Source organism: Microplitis mediator, chromosome 9 (assembly GCF_029852145.1).
Source record: "Microplitis mediator isolate UGA2020A chromosome 9, iyMicMedi2.1, whole genome shotgun sequence".
Classification (NCBI taxonomy): domain Eukaryota; kingdom Metazoa; phylum Arthropoda; class Insecta; order Hymenoptera; family Braconidae; genus Microplitis; species Microplitis mediator.
In genome coordinates, this window is record NC_079977.1 from 3,247,879 (window position 1) to 3,274,414 (window position 26,536).

Consider the following 26,536-nt stretch of genomic DNA (forward strand, 5'->3'; position numbering starts at 1 on the left):
GCGTATAAATTTTTTATGGGTAATTATTTTTAAAAAAATTGACCGCCAAAAATTTTAGTCATGTCGCGTATAAATTTTTTATAGGAAATTATTTTTAAAAAAATTGAGCGCCAAAAATTTTACTGTCATGTCGCGTATGAATTTTTTATGGGAAATTATTTTATAAAAAATGGATCAACTTTTGATGTCAATTGACGAGCGATTAAAAATTACAGTCATTTTGCGGCACTAAATCAGACTAGTGGCGGGAGAGCTAATGAGGATTTTTAAATTTGTAATATTTAATTAAAAATTAATATTAGAATTTAAATAAAATCACTGGCCTGCTATTGGTCTGGTTACTTTATTTGAGTAATTAATTAATTGAATGTTTATTTTTTTTACAGGTGACTTAGTAGCAATTGATGCCGAGTTTGTAACTTTAAATAACAAAGAATCTGAAATAAGAAGTGATGGTAAAATGTCAACTATTAAGCCGAGTCATATGTCTGTTGCACGCATTACTTGTATTCGAGGGTAAGTAATTTATTTATTTATTTAATTGAAGTAAACTTTCTTCAATTATTTCGAATTTTAAATATTAATTTAATGCACAGTAAGAAATAAAATTGAAATATTTTTACTCGTTGGCTGCTTGAGCCAAAGGCTACTGCAGCAAACGCGCGAATTTTTTAATTTTCATGCCGTCTGCATTCATTTAATTGTCAATTTAATGCGCAGTAAGAAAGAAATTAAAAATTTTTCAACTCTAGTTGGCTGCTTGAGCCAAAGACTACTGCAGCAAACACGCGAATTTTGACATTTAAAATTTTTCATGTGTACATTTATTTAATTACTAATTAAATGTGCAGTAAATAAGGAAATTAAAACTTTCCAGCTCGTTGACTTCTTGAGCCAAAGGCTACTGCAGCAAACGCGCGAAAGATGAATAAATAAATAAAAATTTTATTTTTTTTGTTATAGACAAGGACCTTTGGAAGGTACACCATTTATCGACGACTACATCAGTACCCAAGAACAAGTCGTTGATTATCTTACTAAATTCAGCGGAATCCAACCTGGTGATTTAGACGCGAACTTCAGCAGCAAACATCTTACAACTTTGAAGTCCACTTACCAAAAACTAAGATTCTTAGTTGATAATGGTATCATATTTGTTGGCCATGGATTAAAAAATGACTTTAGGTAAGAATTGTAAAAATAAAATATTTAAAGACACTCTTAGACTCCGCCCCCACTTTTTTTAAATATTCAATGACAAGTATTTATAATAATAACAAAAAACAACGCAGTCACAAAGCCGCTGATGGAGATTTGAAAAAAAAATTACTCAGTTTTTATCAATTCGAAGTTGAACGAAATTTGGTCATTAAATTTTAATCTAAAAAATTTGAAAGCTTTAATTGACATATTGATATAAAAATTTTATTTAAATTTAATTAACAAATATCATAATTAATCATAACTAAGTTTTTTTTTTTAATTTATACCACAGTAAAATTTTATCTCCGCTTTTTTTACATGACACTAAAATTAGCCGACGTCCAATAATTTTTGGATTTTTTTTTGAACGATAAATTATAAAAAAAAAAATATTTGAAAAAATTGCACGTATAGTTTTTCAAATTTTCTACACATGCATATTTTAATTTTTTTTTTTTTAAATTCATACCTCAGTAAAATTTTATCTCAGTCTTTTTTACATGACCCTAAAGTTAGCCGACGTTCAATAATTTTTGGATTTTGTTTTTAACCATAAATTAAAAAAAAAATATTTGAAAAAATTGCACCTATAGTTTTTTAAATTTTCTACACATGCATATTTTTAGTTTTTTTTTTTTTTCATTAATTTAAAAAAAAAACCAACAATTTCTAGCTGTCTGTTAATTTCTGGATTTTCTTCCAATTAATCCTTGACTTTTTCCCAATTAATCAGTTCGTCTTTGAATATTTAAAAAAAAAGCGGGAGATTGAAGAATGCGCTCAAATTATGAAAATATTTCTATACTTATTAACATAAATTAATTATCATTACAGAGTAATTAATCTCGTAGTACCTCCGGAACAAATTGTCGACACCGTACTACTGTTCCATTTACCCCACCGCCGTATGGTGTCACTTCGATTCCTCACCTGGCACTTTTTGGGCCGGAAAATCCAATCCGACACCCACGACTCAACGGAGGATGCTCACGCAGCCCTCGAACTCTATCGCAAGTACATAGAATTAGAGAACGCGGGTACGATACACGAAGAATTAAAAAAATTGTACGAAGTCGGTACCGAATTACAGTGGAAGGTACCAGAGAGTTGATCTACAGTTAATTTATTAAATCTAGAATAAATTTAGTATAATTTATTTATAAATTCATTTTATTACGCGACTCGTGTATTTATTTTTAACTCGAATCACTACAGGTTTTTTTAATTCATTTTTTTATTTCATTTTTTACAACACATTCTACGGGTATACATTTTAATATCATATTTTTTTTTATATTTATTGTACACGAAGTCGATTTTAAATTTACATGAGATTATTTTGAGATTTTTTAAAAAATGCACAATCGTTACAGTAAAATACAACCGGAGTCTTTTAAAATTCTTAACCTCAATATTTTAATCACCACTAAAATTTTACGGTTAAATTTTACGCAGTTAAATATTTTAAAAATAAAATCATTAATTTAAATTATTATTTATTTCAAATTTACGTAAACGTTTTTTTTTTTTTATTAAATTATTTAACTGCGGGTTTAAATTAAATTAAAAAATAAATGACTCCGGTATAGTATGCGTTAAATACTAAAACAATAGTGTACAATATTTTGCGTTGTGAGTATTTTATATATATTAATATAATAATATATGAAAAGGAATTTATCATTGTATATAATATATATCAGTTTTTTTCATCATACAAATCATGTTTTATTTATTTAATATTTTTTTTTTAATTTTATACCTAACGGACACGTGATTGTACAAAAGTATGTTGTAAATAAATAAAACCTTGTATATGTAATTAATTGTAAGTAACAAAAACATTTCACAGCATTTTTAGTATTTTTGTTTTTGTTTTTGTTTTTGTCGGTAAATTTTCGAAATTGAACTCACACGCAATTAATAAAGATTTTAAAATACGTAATTTTTTTAACCTCAAATTTGTTAGAGTAATTGTACACTATTACAATATTTTTATATACGTATTTAATTTTTTTTATACGAAGAATTTAAACTGAAGTATATTTTTGGGTACATCCAAAAATTTATAAAAATCATTATTAATTAAATTTAATAAACAAGATTATGTAATCTCTTGTATCGAATGTTAATGTAAATTGTAATTTTCAATAAATGTTTTTTATTAACTAAATTATTCATATATTTATTTATTTATTTATTTATCATTAATCATTAGATCTAAATTAATAATTAACGTCTTCTCAGAAAGTAATTCACCGTTGGTTGTTCCCGTACTTTTAAAAAAATTTTTCAGTCCCGCCATTGGTTAACGTTAACATCAAAACCCGAAAATTACCGAAGATACCCGAAGCGACTTAATCTCTAAGAAGACTAGATCATATATAATTTAATATATCTTGTATTTATGAACTTCAATAATTAATTAATTAATTAAATTAAAAAATGAGATAATGAGTTAATACAGAATAATTTAATAAATAGTTCACTTACTAATTATTTTTTTTTACTAAATAATTTATTAATTAACTATTAATAATTAGAAAAAAATTACTAATTATAGTCTTCCTAGAAAGTAACTCGCCATTGGTTGTTCCCCCACTCGGAAAATTTTTTAATTTTCCGCCATTGGTTAACGTTAATATCAAAACCCGAAGATTGCCGAAGATACCCGAAGGCGACTTGATCTCTAAGAAGACTAGATCATATATAATTAAATGTGACTTTAGTTCATAAAATTAAGTATTCGATTAGTTAATTAAATTAAAAGATAAGACAATAGTTTAATACAAAATAAGTCAATAAATAGTTCACTTACTAGTTAATTTTTTTTACTGAATAATTTATTAATTAACTATTAATAATTAGAAAAAAAATTACTAATTATAGTCTTCCCAGAAAGTAATTCGCCGTTGGTTGTTCCCGCACTTTTAAAAAAATTTTTTAGTCCCGCCATTGGTTAACGTTAACATCAAAACCTGAAGATTTCCGAAGATACCCGAAGACGACTCAATCTCTAAGAAGACTAGATCATGTATAATTTAATATGACTTTAGTTCATAAAATTAAATAATTGATTAATTAATTAAATTAAAGAATAAGACAAGGGTTTAATACAAAATAATTTAATAAATAGTTCACTTCTTAATTAATTTTTTTTTTATTAAATAATTAATAATTAGAAAAAAATTACTAATTATAGTCTTCCCAGAAAGTAATTCACTGTTGGTTGTTCCCCTACTCGGAAAATTTTTTAATCTCCCGCCATTGGTTAACGTTAATATCGAAACCCGAAAATTACCGAAGATACCCGAAGGCGACTTAATCTCTGGGAAGACTATATATGAAATTAAATAATTGATTAATTAATTAAATTAAAGGATAAGGTAATGAGTGAATACAAATAATTTAATAAATATTTTACTTATTATTTGTTTTTTTTAATAATAAAACCTTATTCTGTATTTACACGTCAGTTCTATTTAATTATTAATCATCTGTATCTTTAACTTTATAATTTAAAAATAATTAATCACTCATTAATTTTAATTATTGCGAGTTAATAGGATTAAATTATATATAAAATATAATAATAATTATAATGAATTAATTTACAAAATTATACACACTCAGCCAAATTTTCCCGATGTTAATATTTAAATTTATATATCTAGTATATATTTATTAAATATTAAATATACTGACATTTAACTTAATATTTAAATTTAAAAAAAAAAAACAATAAGCACCTGGCAGTTAAAAATTTACAAAAAGGTGAGATCTTAAAAAATATTAAACTCAATGTCAATTATTTAAATTAATTTAAAAAAAATAAAATTTTATTTACGTTAACTCCTGCAGCTAACAAGTAAAATTAAAAAAAAATATTTAAAAAATTATTAATCAAAATATATATATTTATATACTTATATATTGTTTTTTTTTTAAGCGATAATTAAAAAATGTTTCTTGACTAGAAACTTGTAAAAATTTACTGCAGAAGTACGTCGGGCAGTTAAATTAATTTTTAAATAGAATTCTAATTAAAAACTCCAATTAAATCTGATTGATACTCAATCGGATATCTGTCAGATTCAGTCGGAAACAAGCCTTCATTCAAAATTGCGCGGGAAATTTTTCAATCAGATTTCATTGGAAAATAAATTTTTTATTTTCCGATCATTTTCCAATTGAATCCGATAAAAATTTTTTCATCAGATTTTATTGGAAAAAAAAATTTTTTATTTTCCGATCATTTTCCAATTGAATCCGATAAAAATTTTTTCATCAGATTTTATTGGAAAAAAAAATTTTTTATTTTCCGATCATTTTCCAATTGAATCCGATAGATTTTTAAAAATCAGATTTAATTAGAAAATAAAAAATTTACTCTCTGATTATTTTCCAATTAATGGAAAATTTTTAATCAGATTTAATTAGAAAATAAAAAATTTCCGCTCCGATTATTTTCCAATTGTTGGAAATTTTTTAATCAGATTCAATCGGAAAATTTTTTTTTTCCAATTAAATTCCCAATTTCCGATCAACTGTCAATCGGATTAATTCGGAATTTTCCGATTAATTCTGATTAGAATTTTTCAATCGGAGTTTTTAACCATGTAAAATAAAAACGTTTTATTAATTATCTATATAAAAATTGGTCATTAGCAAAGGCACGTAATTATGCGTTAATTAAAATTTAAAATGATTCGATGGTTTTATAAATTAATAGTAATAAGTAATTATTGCTTATTTTAATGATTTTAAATTACTACTACTACTACTATTATTATTATTATATATTAATATTTGTGATATATGACTTTTAAGTCAAGGCACATCGCAGTACTTATGTACAAATAATATTTCGTTATAATTTTTAATTTAATTATTTATTAATATTAGAGATGATCGTCCCCGTGTTGAAAATGTCCATTACGATTCAATGGTTGTCTTTCAGGTACATCACTTGGTCGATTTCTTTTGAAGAATCCGCACTATAAATTAAAAAATAATTATTATTTATGATAACAAGTTAATTATTAATTAAAAAATTTTCAAAAGTTAACATCTGTCCGTTCCAACTTCGAAAATTAGTCAGTTGACCGAATGTAGTCGAATTGATACGGAAATTTCCGATGACACCCGACTTTAACCGACTTACCCCAGAAATTTATGAGGTTAATTGAATTCTGTCAGTTTTTTTTTTAAATGAATCAAAATATTGACAAGTTTTCAAATCTGAATTGCTACGGAAATTTCCGATGACATCCGACTTTAACCGACGGCCACTAATTTTTTTTTTTTTTTTTTTTGAATGAAAGTCTTGACAAATTTTTATACCAGAGAACAATTTTCCGTTTCAACTTCGAAAACTAGTCAGCTGACTGATTGTAGCCGAACTGCTACAAAAATTTCCGATGACATCCGACTTTAACCGAAGGCTGGTAGTTTTTTTTAAATGAATGAAAATATTGACAAGTTTTCAGATCTGAGTTAACAATTTTCCGTTTTAACTTCGAAAACTAGTCAATTGACCGAGTGTAGCCGAACTGCTACGATAATTTCCGATGACATCCGACTTTAACCGAAGGCTGGTAGTTTTTTTGTAAATGAATGAAGATATTGACAAATTTTCAAACCAGAGAACAATTTCCAGTTTTGACTTCGAAAACTAGTCAGTGGACCGAATGGAGCCGAATCACTACGAAAATTTCCGATGACATCCGACTTTAACCGAAGGCCGGTAGTTTTTTTTAAATGAATGAAAATCTTGACAAGTTTTCGAAGCAGAGAAGAGTTTTCCGTTTCAACTTCGAAAACTAGTCAACTGACCGAGTACTCGAATCACTACGAAAATTTCCGATGACATCCGACTTTAACCGAAGGCCGGTAGTTTTTTTTTTAAATGAATGAAAGTGGAAGAAAATGAATGAAGAAAACAATAAAAATAATTTACCTTATGAAGTAAGAAGATAAGCAGCAGTAAAATAATAGTACCAGCACAGGCTGACAACACAACAACCCACAATGGCACAACATCCGGTTCGGGTGCTCTGGCAGTAGGTTCAACATTAGTATAAACTTCATGACTCTTAACAACTTCACCGGCTGGTTTCCCAATGAACGGCAGCTTCGTAACCCTAGCGACCAGCTGCGTCGAAATTTTAACCGCTTCATCCGCCGCAATTTTCTTCAACGTCGTCCCCTTGACTCTGTACCTCGCGCTTATCGAAACTTCTTCATCCTTTTCCAACCTCCCCAAAGTACAGCGCAGGCGCACGCATCTCGCAGCCTCACACAGCGGCAATATTTTTTCTTCCTTCATTTCTTCCGGGCCATTGACTTCCTCATAACCTTCAAACTCTTTCTTGACCCTCGACTTTCTGCTAGTCTTCTTATTAACAAAGTCTAGACTACGCGTAAAACGCGAGTCGTCTTCATAATTGTCTTCCTCATCATCATAGTATTCTTCTTGGTCATTATCATCGTTACCTCGTTCTTCGTTTTGGTTCTCCGCCATTTTGCTTTCCACCCGCGTCTCATAAGTTTCTATTTTCTTCCCGTAATGTCTATTCGTCGTTTCTCTCCACGAGTTGCCATGAGTTTTAATACTGCCTTCAACAAATTCGCCGCCATTATTATTATTTACTCTAGTAAAAGTGGACTCGTGTCTTTCCACTACACCCCCATGATTAATTCCAGTTCCCTGTCCATTTAAATTACTTCCTGAACTATAAGTTCTCTCTTCATACCACGTGCTCTGTAACGGGAACCGTCTGTCGTCATCAAGACGACAGTAGGCCTTGCCATCTTCCCCCTTGATGATCTGTCCTTCCAACTGCGTGTATCTCTTCTCATTGTCGGTATTCTGCGAGCCGTAACTCTGCTCCCCAAAGCGATTCTTCAACGGAAATATCGACCCGTCTTTGAACTCGACGTATTCTTTACCATCTTCCGATACTCGATACCTTCCTAAGAACTGCAGGAATCTCTTACCCTCGCGGTGGTAAACTTCGTAACCCACAGAATCTTGCAGAGTACCCAGAAATTTTTCTAGGTCCTGAGTCGAGGTTATGTTCCGCAGCCGGACACCGAATCCTGGCTTTCCAACTTCGGCATCTTGATACTTTTTCTCATTGCCGTAAATAAATTCGCGGGAGTTGTAATTATTTTGCGCTCTCTGTTCCTGAATTTTTTCTAGACGTCTGCGTTCTTCTTCGACAAGTCGCCTCGTTTCTTGCTCGGCAAATCTTCGAGCCTCTTCGTCATCAAACCGGCGCTTTTCTTCCTCGTCCCGGGACTCGGACCAAGTCTGCGTGACTTTAATGTTCGTGTTCGAGCCACCGGTTTGCTTGTAACTGTCGTCGATAACAGAGTCTCCATTGGCCGAGTGGTAAATTGAGTGGGTTTCATTTTTGTCATAGAAATTACGGCCCGTTTGCCAGATTTTGTCGTCGTGTAAGTCTGGTAGCAAAGGCTCTTTTGTGGTATGGATTGTACCCATGGCATCACCTATTCCTAGGCTGCTACCACCTGTTTCTGTATGAATAATTACACGTTTTTCATTTGATGTTCCGTAACCAGAACCTGAACCTGATGATGAACTGGATCCAGATCCTCTGGATACAGAAAATTCAGACCCTGCCGATACAGAAGATCCAGATCCTGTTGATACAGAAGATCCCCCTGCCGATACAGAAGATCCCCCTGTCGATACAGAAGATCCCCCTGTCGATACAGAAGATCCAGATGAAGAAGAAGAAGATGACGATGTTCTCCAATGCTTATTAGTTTGTTCAGTTGGCATTTCATACCCAGTATGTACATTCATTGTTTTACCTGACCCAATTAAATGTTCATGAACAACCCCCGTGTTCGAATAATGCATGTACTGTCTCCTGCGTTGCTCGAGTTTCAAACTCAGCGGATTTGAATTAGCAGTCGCGCAGACCAGAGGCCCAGTAGTTTCAGGCTGCTCTAGTAAATAAACCAGATCATCTTTACCCAGAGTAGCAGCCGGCCAAATTAAAAATACCTCAGCTTCTTCAATCCTCGAGGGTCCTTGGTTGCGTATCGTGTAGTTATGAATAAACGCCGGTCCATATTCGACGTCAGTCGTCGCATTAATGACAGTATAATTATCCGGATTGTAGTATACGTCCTTAGGTTTACTTTCGCCCTCAATCAGCAGCTCCGTTTCCACCCAAATTTCCAGGGAAAGATGCTGCGAGTTGTCGGCTGTCGTCTCCAGAGGCTCTGCGTTCGTCGAGTTGACGTTCATCCGGAAGTCGTAGGAAGACTTCTCGTCATGGACATCAACGGGCTGCAGGAGGACGTTGAAGTGCACGAGATTACCTTTGGGCAGCGGGTTGCCGATGTCGCACTTGAGGGTATTGTTGTTCGATTGTTTGGGTGCCGAACACTGGACAGGAATCTCAGCCTTGTCTATACGCTCGATCTTGATATAATCGACGCCTGGTGGCAGCATCAGGTTGTAGGTCGCCTCGAATGCGTCCTCGTTGGAATTCTTCACCAGTACGTCAAATTCCAAGCGGTTACCGGACCCAAGGAGATAACGATTTACGTTCGGTGTCACTGTTAGCTGTAGATCCGGAGTACAGATATTGTCAGCGCCACAATTTTTACGTATTGACAAGGTATCTTTGCGTGATGACGTCGTTGCTAGGACTGGTCTCAATGGAATGCGAGGATCGCGTGGCCGTGGGTCTGTCCAACGTTCCTCAGCTAAACTCATACGCATTTCAGCCTCCAGAGATGTTAATTTATCACGAATACTTGGTGTTACGTAGACCTAGAAGATTAAAATTAAGATTAAAATTAATTAATTAATTAATTTAATTAATGATTAATGACAACTTACTTTGACAGTGCGGCAGAATTGCTGATTCCGATCGACGGTAATTGTGTGATTCAGAGTGTGCTTGCCCTCGTGTTCCAAAAAGAAGAGTCTTGGACTCTTGGTCTTTTTAACATCAAGTACGTACTGGACGTTGAAGTCGTAGCTGGACAAAACCCCGTCTCCGGTGTACATGAAACAGGCCTTGAGAGGAAGACAGGTAACAGGTGTTGTGTTCGAGAGTGTGCAGTCTTTATCGTCCAGCGATATCAGTTTAGATGAGGATCCGAACTCGACGAAGGTGTCCTGCGGTACCATCTTGATTACGGGCCGCGAGCGGAAAAACATCGCAGTGCTTGAGTCGTAAGAACCCACGACCATGTCGGGGTAAAGATTCCCGTCGAGGTCAAGGCCGCCGGCGACCGAGAACCCGAAGGTCTCGACCCGGCTGCTGAGCTCCTGGGCGTGGATCACTTGGGAATAAGTCTCTTGGACGCCGTCGCGGGATCCGTGGTAAATGTAAACTGACCCGCGGCCTTCTGGGCCACCGTAAGGGGCGCCGACCGCGAAGTCCCCGTACCCGTCGCGGTCGATGTCTCCGAGGGAGGCTATGGATAAACCGAAACGGCCTCTGTTGCTTTCGCCGTCTCTGGAATTATTTAATTTCTTGTTAATTTGTTTGTTTTGTTTGTTTATTAGTTGGTTTATTTTAAGAAAGTGATTGCTCTTTACTTGGTCACATATTGACGGTATTTGTCGGGACCCTTGCCGTAGAAAATGTAAATACGCCCGGTTTCGTAATTCATTTCGGGGTTCTCTGGTATCGTGTACATCGGAGCGCCGACGAGCAGATCGTCGAGTCCGTCGCCGTCGATGTCACCGCTGGCTAGTGCGTATCCGAAGTAACCGCCCATTTGTTCTCCGGTTATGTTCTGGTGATTCGTCATATTTGACGTCAAAAGTATCACCTAAAAGTGGTAATTAAAATTTTATTTTTTTTTATTTATTTATAACTTTGAAAAACTTTTCCTCAAAGCTGGAAAAATTGTGAATTTTTAAAATTTTTAAAATGTATTTTTAATTCGATATTCAGAATTAATTTTTATTTTTTAAATTTTAATCATAATCGCGCGGGAAAATTTTAAATTTTAATTTAAGTGACATCAGTTGCCATTTTTATCTCATATCATTTTCAATCCGGGCCTTTATTAAATTTCATCGAAAATTTCCCATTTATGTTTCAGAATAAAATTTTTTTGGAAAATCCACTGACCAAAATTATCTTTGAAGTAAAACTCAAATTTTTAAAAATAATAATTTAAAAAATGGCGCGTACTTTTATCTTAGAAAAATTTTTAAAACTTTTGGGATCAAAATGTCACCTGTGACACAAACGTGTCATTGGAGGATTAAAAAAAAATAATAATAATTACTTTGCCATGCAATCCAAATCCTCTTGGCATACCGACAGCAGAACCACTGTCTCCATTACCAATAAAGTCACCCGTAGTTACAGAATATCCGAGATAACTATCATCCTCCTCCGGGGAGCCTTCTTTAGTAAACTTAACTTTATCTCGATTATTTAGCAACTGTGTGTAAGTTTGTCCTGCAAAAAATATTTTATTTAAACAATAAAATAAAAAAAAAAAAAAACGAAATTCGTATCACCAATTAAATGTAAATATTTATTATTAATTATCATCATCACCGTCTCTGATTAAAAACTCCGATTTGATCTGATTAAAAATCAATCAGATTCTATCAGTCAATCGGATTGCACTTTTGGGAGCGTTCCGATTAATTGATTGAATTTAAATCAAATTCAATCGGAAAATCATAATTTTTTATCAATCATTTTTTCGATTGATTTTTCTAATTAAAAGTCAATAGAATTTCTATTGAATTCAATCAGTCAGTTGGAATGCACTTGCGAGCGCGCGAATTAATTGATTGAATTTTGAATTTAAATCGGATTCAATTGAAAAATAAAAAATTTGTATCGATAATTTTTTCATTCAAATTTTCCGATCGAACGTCAGATTAGAGTTTTCCAATCAGATTCAATTGAGAAAATAAAAATTCTCTATCGAAAATTTTCCAATTGAATTTTTCGATTTAAATTCAAATTAGAATTTTCTAATCAGATTCAATTCAGAAAATAAAAATTTTATATTGATAATTTTTCCGATTCAAAAGACTGATTAGAATTTTTCAATCAGATTCAATTGAAAAATAAAAATTTTCCAATTGAATTTTCCGATTGAAACTCAGATTAGAAGTTTTCCAATCAGATTTAAATGAAAAATAAAAAATTTGGATTGATAATTTTTCCAATTGAATTTTCCGATTGAAAGTCAAATTAAAATTTTCTAATCAGATTCAATTGAGAAAATAAAAGTTTTGTATTGAAAATTTTTCCGATTCAAAAGACCGATTAGAATTTTTCAATCAGAATCAATTGAAAAATAAAAATTTTTTATTGAAAATTTTTCAATTGAATTTTCCGATTGAAAGTCAAATTAGAATTTTTCAATCAGATTTGAATGAAATAATAAAAATTTTTATCGATAAATTTTCCAATTGAATTTTTCTATTGAAAGTCAAATTAGAATTTTCCAATTTGATTCAATTGTTAAAATAAAAAATTTTTATCAATAATTTTTCTAATTAAATTTCCCGATTGAAAGTCCAATTGTAATTTTTCAATCAGTTTCAATTGGAAAATGAAAATTTTTCAATTGAATTTTCCGATTGAAAGTCAAATTAGAATTTTCCAATCAGATTAAAGTTAAAAATAAAAAATTTGTATTGATAATTTTTCCAATTGAATTTTCCGATCGAAAGTCAAATTTTTATTTTTCGATCAGATTTAAATAAAAAATTTAAATTTTTTATCGATCATTTTTCCAATTGAATTTTCCGATCGAAACTCAGATAGAAGTTTTCCAATCAGATTCAATTGAAGTTTTAAAAAACAGAGATTCTAATAAGCATTAGCCGGTCGATCATTATTCCTATTTTTTAATAGTTTTATTTATAAAATTAATATTATTATTAATTATTAATTATTAATTAGGTACTGCCACGCCAACTGCCAGGAGAAGCTGTAATAAAAGCTCTGCCCACACCTGTTATCGCCCTTTCGGACTCACCTGGCAGTGATTAAATTAAAATAAATTAAATTTTTTATTAGGAGTATTAAAAATTACAAAAAAAAATAAAACCATTAATCTTTAAAACGGGACAAAAGGTCACACAACTATTTTTAATTACTAACTTTATTAATAATAATTAAGTTAATATTCAACAAAAAAAAATAATTAATTAAAATTATCTAAGCCTTGCCGTTAATTCAAAAATTTAAAAGCTCGCACTGCCAAGCAAGTGGTGGGACAAAAGTTCGGAGGGTAAAGTAATTATTAATTATATTTATTTAATTAATTAAATTAAATAAATGGGGTTTATTAATTTTGTTGGCCTCACCCTCCCTTAATATAGAGGCATTTAAAATAAAAATAAAACCTTGTTAATTATGCAAGTAATCTGTGGGTTTGTAAATAAATTAATTAATAAATTAATTAGAGGGTCGTTCTAATGGACGGCGTGTAATTGGTGTACCTTGAAAAACACCGAATGAAGAATTTCCTGGTGGTACAAAGGGAAAATTATCCAATCTTCTCATCACTGAGTACAGCTGACCTGGAATTTTTTTTTATTTTTTTACACAATAGTCTAATTTTTTGTTATACTTTTCCCTGCTAATAAACTTGTTAAATTATTAATTAATTAACGGTTAATGTCTTAATATTAGTTTTTTTTTTAAATTACCTTGCCAGTACCAACTTCCGGGTGCGCCGATGAAAATTCTCTCTCCGTCCTGTAACCAAATTTCGTTATTTATTTTACGGAAAAAAAAAAATCAGTCGCTAGAAAAAACTTCATATTTGTTTATATATAAACTATATGCGATTGTGCAAGTAATTTGTTGGTATATGAAAATATATGAGTCGGGCGGGAAAATGGACCAATTCAAAATTTGGTAAAAAATTTCCGACTTTTGTTCTCATCATTTTCGTAAAATTTTAAGTATCAATTTTTTTTTCAGTAAAAGAAAAAAAAATTTTTTACTTTTTTTTTAGAGGTCCATTTTACCCGCCTGGGAAAAAATTTGGTTTAATTTCCTCTAAATTTAAGTCCAAAATTGAGTCCCCGGATTCAAATCCACAAAAATTTAAAATTTCCCAACGGCCCGCCTTCCCCTACTTCATATATGAATTTGTTTTGCGACTAATATCTTCATATATGATCATATGTAGTCAAATATATATACAGCCATATATATTTGCTTATTTTTCCTCCAAAGTCTCGTGATTCATCAAAATTTTGGCGCAAAAATTTTTTTCCCGCCAAAAATTTGAAGTATAAATTTAAAAAAATTTTTGTTTGGCCAAGAAAAAATTCTTGGGTCAAAAAATCTTCTTTTGTGTATAAATATATTTTCAAACTTGAATATTAAAAAGAGCGGGAAATTTCAAAATGACCCGCAGATTCAACCGTTTATAGATTTTCAAATAAATAAACTTTTAATTAACAATTAAAATGATTTAATTATGAATGAGTATAACTGTATGAAAAAATATAAGATATATATACATATATATACTTGTCATTGACGTTATCATTTGAATAATTAATTAATATGATGAAAGTGAAGAGTGATTTGCGATTCACTTGACGCTGATTTCTGAGAGCGGTAGGAATAAAAGGCCAGCTGATTCATGGAATTAAATTATTAAGTATGTATATTATGGAGCGGAGAGTATATAAATATATATATATATATATGTATGTTATAGTGAGTATATTAAGTATTATATGCATGCTAAGTAGAAAGTACGTAATATATATGCTATTTACGTTGTACAGGAAATGGAATTGGATAAGTGTTTTAGTGATAATACATCACGTGTGTTCTATTGAGAGTTTAATGACATTAGAAATATTTAGAAAATTTTTTCTATTATTTATTACCGTTATTATTATTATTATGGTTTATTAATCAAAAATTCTTATGCTTTTTATTTTGAGTCGTGATATCTTTGAAAATATATGAGATAGATATACGTTGTTTATAGTCATTGGAAAGGAAATTTAATTCTCTACAACTTTTGTGCCTTTGAAAAATACTGTAGAGTCAATCGTTTGAAAGTTAGCGGCATTTAATTGTTTCGTATGCAATTTTTTGACAGCTTATTGTTAAAAATTTCTTTAAACGGCTGTAACTTTTAAACTATTGAGTTTAGGGAATTTTTTAAAGAAACAAAAATTGTAGGAAATTTAATTCTCTACAAATTTTGTATTCATCAAAAATGCTGTAGAATCAGTCGTTTGAAAGTTAGCGGCATTTACTTGTTTCATGTGCAATTTTTTGACAGCTTATTACTGTAAATTCCTTTAATCGGCTGTCACTTTTAAACTATTGAGTTTAGGAAATTTTTTAAAGAGACAAAAATTGTAGAAAATTTAATTCTCTACAACTTTTGTATCTGTATAAAATGCTATAGAATCAGTCGTTTGAAAGTTAGCGGCATTTAATTGTTTCCTAGACAATTTTTTGACAGCTTATAGTTAAAAATTTCTTTAAACGGCTGTAACTTTTAAATTATTGAGTTTAGGGAATTTTTTAAAGAGACAAAAATTGTAGAAAATTTAATTCTCTACAACTTTTGTATCATCAAAAAATTCTGTAAAATCAGTCGTTTAGAAGTTAGCGGCATTTATTTGCTTCATGTGCAATTTTTTGACAGCTTATTGCTGTAAATTTCTTTAAACGGCTGTAACTTTTAAACTTTTGAGTTCAGGGAATTTTTCACAGACACAAAAACTGTAGGAAATTAAATTTCCTTTCTAACGACCATACATGACATGTCAATCTCATATATTTTGGAGATATTGTCAATCAACGTGTAAGATTATATAAATTTATTTGAATATTAAAATAGAAAATGATGTGATAAATAAAATAGAAAGGATTAACCTTGGGAATGTAGATTATAATGTACAGTTTTATATAAATAGCATAAAAAATAATAATTTTCCTGACGGAATTAGAAAGAAGGTGTTGTTAAAGACAGAGTTTATGCAACGATTATTTAATCTCATGCTTATAATCGTAAATTGTAATTTATTCAAAAGTAATTACTCCTTCACATTGAATTTTTTTTGCAATGAAAAAAAATAAGTCATGATCTCATTGCTGTAAAAAATTAATTTCAGTTTTAATGAATAATAAATATTTTTTTTTCTCAGCAAAAGAGAGATAAAAGAAAAAAAGTTAAGGAGCGTATCGCTTAAGTACCCACTCAAGAGTATTTTTTAAAAATAACAAACCACTGTTTGATTCTGCTTTGTATCTAGTTGTACCAAATAATAAAAAATTTAAGTTTGTACTGTGATATTATAAATAAGCTACCGTGGGAGTTTAAAATTTCAAAAATTCTACGAGTTGGTAGACAATTTCACGGTTTATATTACGTTTCATGTTTTATGTTTGTAATAATGAATAATAATTAAAAAAAAAAGAAAAAAGGTGAGAGTAGTATAACGAGATGTTGAAGAGCTGCTTTATAAGTAAAGACGATGTCGCAAAAGAGAGACGAGTACGTGTATATATATCGCGTAGGTGGTCCGTGTTCGAGGAGAAAACACGGACACGGTGACAGAACAAAATGTAGGTGCCTTAAATGGACATCTCTGCTCTACAATGTTAACATATTTATTTTTAATTTAACTACGATAGTTAACTTGACAAACATTTGATTATTAATTTCCTTGTCTTGATCTTAGTTCTGATCCTGGTTCTGATCTTAGTCTTAGTTCTAGTTCTGATCTTATTCCCAGTCCTGATCATAGTCTTAGTCCTTGATCTTTGTCCAAGATCCTAATCCTGATCTAAGTCCTAGATCCTAGTCCTAATTTTAGTCCTAGATCTTAGCCCTAGTTCTGATCGTAGTCCTAATTTCAGCCCTAGACCCTAGTTCTAATAGTTCTGGTTTCAGTCCTAGTACTGATCTTGGTCCTAATTGTAGCCCTAGATCCTAGTCCTTATCTTAGACCTAGTTCTGATCTTAGTCCCAGATTCTAGCCCGGATAGTCCTAGTCCTGATCTTAGTCCTAGATCCTAGATTTGATCTTAGTCCTTATTCATATCTTAGCCCTAGTTCTGATTTTAGCCCTAGTTCTGGTCTTAGCCCTAGTCCTGATCTTAATCAGCTTTAGTCCTAATTTTGGTCCTAGATCCTAGACCTGATCTTAGTCCTTATTCTGATTTTAGCCTTAGTTCTGATTTGAACCCTAATCTCGATCTTAGCCTTAGTCCTGATTTTAATCAGCTTTAGCCCTGATCTTAGTCCTAATTTTAGCCCTAGATCCAAGTTCTATCTTAGACCTAATTCTGATCTTAGTCTTGATTGTGATCTTAATCCTAATTTTGATCTTAGTCAAATTTAGTCCTGATCTTAGTCCTAATTTTAGTCCTAGATCCAAGTTCTATCTTAGACCTAATTCTGATCTTAGTCCTAATTTTAGTCCTAGATCCAAGTTCTATCTTAAACCTAATTCTGATCTTAGTTCTAGTCCTTATTTTACTCTTAGCTTTAGTCCTAGATCCTAGTCCTGATCTTGATCCCAGATTTGGTCCTGATTTAAGTCCTAGTCCTGATCTTAGCTCTAGTCCTAATCTTAGTTTTGGTTTTGGTTTTGGTTTTGGTTTTGGTCTCAGTTCCAGTCCCTGTACTTGTTCTTGTCATCAGTAAGTATAAGAAATAAAAGTTTAGTGGAATTTATAATTCTAAAATACCCGATGATATCATCAGTGCACCTGCAGCATGTAAGACAGTGAGATGTGGCGCCACACCGGTCTTATTTAAATTTTTTTATTTTTTTTTTTGAAAAAAAAAAAACAAAGGGGATCGTGCTCTCGTGACCACAAACGTTGTTTAAACGCCTTACATTTATTTTTGGGCACCGATCTGATATTTATCGTTTAAACACGGATATTATTTGTGCATTGGACAGAGCGTAACGTTTGCCTCGTGCTTTCGTGGTCTCCTTTTATTATTATTTTATTTTTTTTATGGCTTATGTCCTCGTACCGGCTCGTGCACGATTGCAAACAATGGACGGCCGAGAAACAACAATATCTGAATCAAAGTGACCATCCTCAACTTTAAAACCTCTATTTCTGGCTCTACTTCTATTCCGGCTTTTCTACTCACATCATCTTACCACAGATCCATGAATATTATTTTTCATGTGCACGTGCGCAAACGTTTGCACGAATTTATTTCATTTACATCAAAATGGTAAAATCTTATTGTTATATATTATAAGTATACTTTATATTAATGAGATAAAATAGACCGGATATATAAATTTTAAATTCAAAATTTAATTTAGAAAAAAGTCCATTTTGCCCCGTCTTAGGAAAATTTGATGTCAAATTCTTAGTAATCTAAGATCTGAATTTTTAAACAGTGATTTTTTTTCCCACTTTTTTTCAAATAATCCATTTTACCCCATAATGTTAATATATATAAAATGTGACTGAATTGTCGTAATAAATTTTTTTTTTTTTACATAGAATTTATTTTTCAATACAAATAAAAAAATCATAGTTCCATTTTGCCCCAATATTACAAAATTTCAATTTCAATCAACTTTTTTTTTTTTCCAAAAAACGGAAATTATTTCTGTGCTCCATAATTAAAAATTAATTACAAGGCCCATTTTACCCCACTGTTAAAAAATGTGACGTCAAAAATTTTTATTAATCAACGCAGGTATAAATTTTAAAATATTTTTTTTTTTACTTTTTTCAAATGACCCATTTTACCCCATAATATAAATATATATAAAATATGACTGAATTGTTGTAATTAATTTTTTTTACATACAATTTATTTTTACACACAAGAATTAAAAAATCTTACGGTCCATTTTGCCCCCATATTAAAAAATTTCAATTTCAATCAATAATTTTTTTTTTTTTTTTCAAAAAGCAGAATTTATTTCTTTACTCCATAATTAATTAATTAATTAATTAATAATCCGGCCCATTTTACCCCAAATGTAATTTAGATAAACGATTTTTCATCTAAAAAAATTTGAATATTTTTACGCGCGAATTTACCTCAGGTTCAAAAAAATATCAATAAAAATTAATTTCTCAAATATTTAAATATAATTTAAAGTAAATATTATCATAGCAAGCCCATTTTACTCCAATTGTAATCTAGATAAATGATTTTTCATCTAAAAAAATTTGAATATTTTTAGGCGCGAATTTACCTCAGATTCTAAAAAATATCAATAAGAATTAATTTCTCACGTATTTAAATAAAATTTAAAGTAAATGTTATTGTAGCAAGCCCATTTTACCCCAATTATAATTTAGATAAATGATTTTTCTTCTAAAAAAATTTGAATATTTTTACGCGCGAATTTACCTCAGATTCAAAAAAATATAAATAAAAATTAATTTCTCACATAGTAAAGAAATAAAATTTAAAGTAAATGTTGTTATGGCGAGTCCATTTTACCCTAATTGTAATTAAGATAAATGATTTTTCATCTAAAAAAATTTGAATATTTTTAGGCGCGAATTTACCTTAGGTTCAAAAAAATATAAATAAAAATTTCTCACATATTAAAGAAATAAAATTTAAAGTAAATATTGTTATAGCCAGCCCATTTTACCCCATTATTCAAGTGATTTAAATATGTAATACAAAATGATAATAAGATTGAAATAATAAATATACCCCCTACTGTGTAAATCGGTTTATAAATGTAGCTCGTGCTTAACATGATAAAAATTTGCAACTGGAACAATGCTCATAATAAAACAAAACCTTCTCTCTTATATAGGAAACGAAAACAAAAACAAAAACAAAAGTAAATATATAAGTATAAATATGTAGACAGTGTACATGAAACACGAAGTACACGAAGTACTTTTGCCGACAAAAAAACTAGATTGAAATATAACACAGCGACAAAAATCTAAATGTAACTATATATAGTATGTAAAATTTTTTTATTCAAATTTTGTACTTTATATATTTTTTTTTAAAATAGAAAATGGTATAGATATTTTATGTAAGTCAGAGATCGATTGTTGAGATCAAAGACACAATCTCTGGTCGCTCTACCACATCACGATGAAGATTTAATGCTCGTTGTATAAATCGAGAGTACGATAAACGATAATATATATAAAACGTCTATATGTTAAGAGATAAAACAATGGTTTGTTTTTTTTTTTTTTTTATGAATAAAAATTACATATATTTAAAGTTTATATTATTTATATAAGAGGCATTCTGGGCCAAATCATCGAAGTGACATAATTTTTAAAATTTTTTTCATAAGTATTCGAGTCATGAAAAGTAAATTTTAAAATTTCGGGTGAGCGAAATGAAATTTTTTCAAAATTTAAAACAAAAATTTCAATTTTTTGCCAAAATATTAAAAACTTGATCTTCAAAATTTTCTAGAGGCTAAAATATTGAATTTATGTAAAAATTGAAAGAGGCCTTTTTTGTAGAAAATTAAATTTCCTATAAATTTGTTATCAATAATTTTCGACGTATCTCCAATAGTTTCGCCATAATTTGAATTTGAATTTAAATTCGATTCAAAAATTGTAGTGATAATTTTAGTAAAAGTTAGTAATTTATAAAAAATGTATATAAGTCTCTAACTATCAGACTTATGAAAAAATTACGAGTCATAAAAAGTAACTTTCAAAATTTCAGCTGAGCGAAATGAAATTTTTTCAAAATTCAAAACAAAAATTTCAATTTTTTGCCAAAATATAAAAAATTTGATCTTCAAAATTTTCTAGAGGCTGAAATATTGAATTTATGTAAAAATTGAAGGAGACCTTTTTTGTAGGAAATTAAATTTTCTAAAAAATTGTTATCAACAATTTTCGACGTATCTCCAATAGTTTCGCCATAATTTGAATTTGAATTTAAATTTAATTCAAAAATTGTAATGATAATTTTAGTAAAAGTTGATAATTTACAGAAAATGTATATAAGTCTCTAATTATCAGACTTACGAAAAAATTACAAGAGACCTTTTTTGTAGAAAATTAAATTTTCTATAAAATTGTTTCCAATAATTTTCGACGTATCTCAAATAGTTTCGCCACAATTTCAATTCAAAGTTAATTGCAGTGATAACTTTACTCAAATTTTACACTTAACAAAAAATGTACATAAGTCTCTAACTATCAAATTTTCAAAAAAAGTACATGAGACCTTTTTTGTAGGAAATTAAATTTCCTACAAAATTGCCCTGATTAATTTTTGCCCTATCTCTATTGCACAAAAAGTTATACCAATTTTTTCCTAGTCATTATTAATAATGACCGCAGCTCAAATTTTGGACAAGATTCAAAATTTTTTATTTTCACGTCGGAAAAAAAAAAATTGTCATTGTAAGTGTGAAATAATAGTCAGCAATTTTCAAAAATAAAATTGTAGCCAATACCAAGAGATTTTTCGCAATCGCAATCGAATAAAACTTTTAGGTCATCTATGTCCATATATATACACATATTTAATATGTATGTACATATTTAAATTTACGTATAGAGGATATTGTAGCACAAGAGTAATGTATATAAGAGTAAAATGTAATGTAGTGTAATGTAATGTATTATGAGAATAAGAATAAGTTTAAAATATTTTATAAAGGAAAAGTAAGACGGTGTATTCAAACAAACAGCGTGATGTTTAAAACGTACAAAGCTAAGAGTATACATTCTTTACCATTTTAGGATGAGAATCAACCCTCATCGTGTCCCCAAGTCTAAAGTCTTAGCTCTTAACTCTTAACTCTTTTGCGACACGAATAAACCAGAAAAGTTGTGAACAAACTCGACATTACGTGGGGGTTTTATTTACGACTCGCCGTTTTACTTATTCCCAACTTTTCTTTATAATGTTTATATATTTTTTTTTAAAGATTCAACATGTTGAAAAGGTGATATTAATTGTTGCGTACTTACTCGGGAGACTGCAGCACCTAAACCAGCTTGGCAGTATCCTTGTCTGTGGTACCCAAAATTTCCTGTTATAAAAAAAAAAAAATTAGCAAATAAAGTTATTTATAAAATTAATTAGTTTGTTAAATTATTATTCATTTCGGGCATAAATAATTGTCAGTGTTAATAAATTTTGAAGATAATTATGGAGGCTATAAATTTGCGGGATTTATGCCGATGACGAAAGTTTTATTATTTTTTTTTAAGATAATTGCTAATTAGCGTCTTGAGATTTAAATTTTCAAATTGGCTATTTGTACAGACTGGGTTTATATGACTTGTTTATTTAATGTATGAGTTTGTGTGGTAGGTTGAATAAATTAGTGTCCAAAAAAATTTATAGACAATTTTAGTCATGCGAAATTTGGTTATTTTTAGACTTCGATTACTTTATATTGACATTGCGGCTTACCTATGGGAAATAGGGTAAAAAGTAATAAGACCAATCTTGCAGGAAATTAAATTTCCTACAAAAAATGTTTATGTCATTTTTCCACAACTCCAATATTTTAGATTCTGCATATAAATTTTCGAAATTTTTACACTCGGTCAATTTCTTATAATTTTTTTTTTAATCTTTAATTTAATTTTCTGGCTAAACTATCAAGTGTACGTTGAAAATGATAAGAAATCATTCTATAGGAAATTAAATTCTCCGTAAGAATGGTATCTTTGCATTTTTTCATAGACTCGATATTTACGGAGCTACAGATTTTTTAAGTGAATTAATTTAAAATGACCTTTGAATTTTTAAATAAAAACATTTTTTATTATTAACTATCAGCTCATAGCGTAAATTAGAATTTAAAAAGAATGTGCGCTGGTTTAATTCAATATATATATATATATATATATATCTATATATTTTTTTTTTACATACATTACATACATGAGAATGAATGCTTCTGTTGTATTATAAAACTACGATATACGCACGTAGACATGCAGAGTGTCTACTTGAATATGTAGGCGTTCAAGTGTGTGTGAGTCATACAAAATGTAATATTACGAGTGTCGAACAAATATATATATATATATAAATATATATCCAGCACACAGTAGTTGTAAGCAATGAGCGCAAAACAAATTGAGACGGATAAGGCGACGAGAGACAAGAGTAAGTGGCAATAAGCTCTTGTGTGAATATTGTGGTATTAATAAATATTAATATAATATATATACATATATATATATCCTATATTTGTTTATATTGTACTTGGATTGGATTAAAAAATCTCAGAGGCTCCGAAAAGTCATCGGTTAAAATTGAGAAATTAAAGAATTAAAATGTAAAAAATTGTTGCAAATTTACATACAGCAGCTGGTTGTAAATTTATTTAAATATTAAACGTGGAGGGAACACATTTATACATTACAGAGTAAAGGAACTATACGTTTCCGGTTGCAAGGCCCTACAGTAGTAAAAAGTTCCTGGAAGAACGGCGGATTCGGTCTCTGTTTTTAAAAATGGTAATTGGTTAAATTTTAAAAACAACACAAAACTAATATAAATTAGTATATGTAGTTTAAAACAACTGTTTTGAATTTAATGAACCAGTAAATTATTTTTTTTCATTATTATATTCAAACGCGCCGCTTTTTAAATTTCGCGGAATTTTTATTTTTTTTACAATAATGTAATATAGATCAAGTGACATTTTTTAAATATTATATAAATTAATAATAAGAATTTATTTTAACTCTTACATGGGTAAATTGTTTAATTGCAACGTCTTAAGTCTTTTAAAATAAATTACAAGATAAATGAGCTCATAATTACTTTTTTTTCTCTACAAATGGATAAAGGAATTTACTATTATAAATTTTTTTTAAATAATAATAATCCCTGATGTATTCGAATTACGGTAATTACCGTAATTTACGGCATTCGAAGAAATTACGGTATTTTACGGCAAAATTATGAAATTTCACAGCAAACTTATGGGATTTGAATCGTAAATTTGCAGTAAAAATTGGTAATTTACCGTAAACTTGCGGCAAGCCTGCGGTATTTTACCGTAAATTGAAATATTGCACCGTAAAAACTGTAAAAATTGAAACTCATTCAGTCCTTACGGGGAAAACGTTGCAAATTACGGTAAATTTACCGTAAAATTGTCTGTTGCGGCAAATTATGGCTAAGTGTCGTAAGTTACCGTAATTTGCGGTATTCGGGGGAATTACGGCACTATTCGGTAAAGATACGGTATCTTACGGCAAAAGTACAATATTTTACAGCAAAAATACGGTATTTTTGCCGTAAATTTGCCGTAAAAAGGTGGTAATTTACCGTAAAATTTCGGTAAGCCTGCGGTATTTTACCGTAAAGTAAAGTATTGCATCGTAAAAACTGTAAAAACTAAAAGACATACAATCCTTTCAGGAAAAATGTCGCAAATTACGGTAAATTTACCGTAGAAAAACTATCTGTTGCGGTAAGGTATGGATTAATGTCGTAAGTTACCGTAATTTGCGATATTCGAAAGAATTACGATACTATGCGGTAAACATTCGGTATCTTCCGGTAAAAGTGAGATATTTCACAGCAAAAGTACGGTACTTTTGCCGTAAATTTGCAGTAAGCGGACGGTAATTTACCGTAAAATTGTGGCAAGCTTGTGATACTTTGCCGTAAAGTGAAGTATTGCACCGTAAAAATTAAAAGACATATAGTTTTTACTGGAAAAATGTCGCAATTTACGGCAAATTTACCGTAGAAAACTCTTTGTTGCGGTAAATTACCGCAATTTGCGGTATTCGGGAGAATTATGGAATTTTGCGGTAAACATACGATATCTTCCGGAAAAACTACGGTAGTTTAGCCGTAAATTTGCAGCAAGAGGACGGTAATTTACCGTGAAAATTGCGACAAGCCTGCGATATTTTACCGTAAACTGAAGTATTGCACCGTAAAAATTAAAAAACATACAGTTCTTCCGGGAAAAATGTCGCAACTTACGGTAAACTTACCTTAGAAATACGGTATTATACGGCACTTTGCGGTAAACATACGGTATCTTATGACAAGAGCACAGTAATTTACCGTGAAGTGAAGTATGGCACTGTAAAAACTTCGAAAATTTAAAAAACATACAGTCCTTACGGTAAAAATGCCGCAAATTACTGCAAATTGCTATTAATTACCGTAAATTGCGGCAATATTTGCCTTATAAATACCGTGTTTTCCGGTAAATTATGACAAAATGCCGTAAATTTCCGTAATTCGGATCCGCCAGGGATAATAATAAATTATTATCATCATTACTGACTATAATAATTATAATAATAATCATTGTTATGATAATGAAATTTTTGCATTGACTGATTTCTTTAATAAAGAAAAAAAAAATTTATCTTATCTGAAACAATTGTAAATAGAAAGACATATGTTAGTTTGATTAAAAACGAAAGACAATGAGTTAGATATTAAATTTTTATTAAGTCTCAGGTCAAATAAATTATTTGTTAAAATATATAAATATATATATATCTACATCTATATATTGGCGGTTCGTTATTTAGGACATGCTAAATAATTCATAATTTATAATTTTTTAAATTGTCCGTGGCCTTTTAATTAAACAAACAATAAATAATAATAAATATAAATTTTTTTGTTAGTGGACTCGTGTAAAATAATATGACTTAAGGATGCTAAGTAAAAAGTAATGTCTGTTGTTGCGTTTATTTTTTATAGCATGTAATTTTTAAGGAAGAGATTAATGATGACACTAACAACTAACAACCGGAAATGCGTAGCTCTGAAATCAAATAACATGTGCTGTGCAGTTAATACACAAATGAAGAATCTACCCGCTTATTGCTGCAATAAATGCTTGCGTGTGTAAAGAAAATGGTTAATTTTAATTGCAGGAAGGTGCGACGATAAAAACTATACTTTTTATATTCATATATTTATATATATAATTGGATATAAGAGGTATTGAATTTTAAATTTCGCTGACTATAAATTTTTAATAAAAAAAAATGCGATGGTTTTTAAAATTTATGGAAAAAATCGGGTTTCAAATTTAAATATTTATAAAATTTATTTTTCTACAGAGGGGTGATGTTTTTTTTTTTTTTTTTTTGGGAACTTAATATTTAGATTTTTTACAAGTTCGTGTGCGTGTGTGGTCTAGAAGGTAAAAGTAGAAGGAGACGCCGCTTTTTTTATTTTAAGTATAAATTACTAAGTAATTATTATTTTTTTAAGAATGAGAAATTATTTTTTGACTTGAAATAATATTCAAATTATTTAATATCTAGAATAATAAATTTGAAATTTGAAATTTGAAAGTTGAATTTTATTTATAATTACAGAATTTGAATTTTTGAACTTTAAATTAATAATC

The 26,536-nt window shown here is 29.8% G+C and overlaps 2 protein-coding genes across 4 annotated transcripts in view; one reads left to right on the plus strand and one right to left on the minus strand.

Moving 5' to 3' along the window:
* The window catches only part of LOC130674262 (PAN2-PAN3 deadenylation complex catalytic subunit PAN2), a 14,129-nt gene extending 11,815 nt beyond the window's left edge, over positions 1-2,314 (plus strand). For both annotated transcript variants that reach the window (XM_057479532.1, XM_057479533.1), the window contains exons 15-17: positions 387-516; positions 964-1,185; positions 2,038-2,314. In XM_057479532.1, coding sequence (XP_057335515.1) covers positions 387-516; positions 964-1,185; positions 2,038-2,314 — 629 coding nt within the window. The remainder of the gene's footprint in view (positions 1-386; positions 517-963; positions 1,186-2,037) is intronic.
* A 131-nt stretch (positions 2,315-2,445) lies between these two features.
* LOC130674261 (integrin alpha-PS2) overlaps positions 2,446-26,536 on the minus strand; it is a 52,726-nt gene continuing 28,635 nt past the window's right edge. The window contains exons 5-12 of one of the 2 annotated variants that reach the window (XM_057479529.1): positions 22,146-22,207; positions 13,895-13,943; positions 13,685-13,765; positions 11,497-11,672; positions 10,796-11,031; positions 10,088-10,712; positions 7,163-10,018; positions 2,446-6,200 (exon numbers count right to left, since the gene is read on the minus strand). In XM_057479529.1, coding sequence (XP_057335512.1) covers positions 6,105-6,200; positions 7,163-10,018; positions 10,088-10,712; positions 10,796-11,031; positions 11,497-11,672; positions 13,685-13,765; positions 13,895-13,943; positions 22,146-22,207 — 4,181 coding nt within the window. In that variant the 3' untranslated portion in view covers positions 2,446-6,104. The remainder of the gene's footprint in view (positions 6,201-7,162; positions 10,019-10,087; positions 10,713-10,795; positions 11,032-11,496; positions 11,673-13,684; positions 13,766-13,894; positions 13,944-22,145; positions 22,208-26,536) is intronic. The other variant, XM_057479530.1, reaches the window with a different exon arrangement.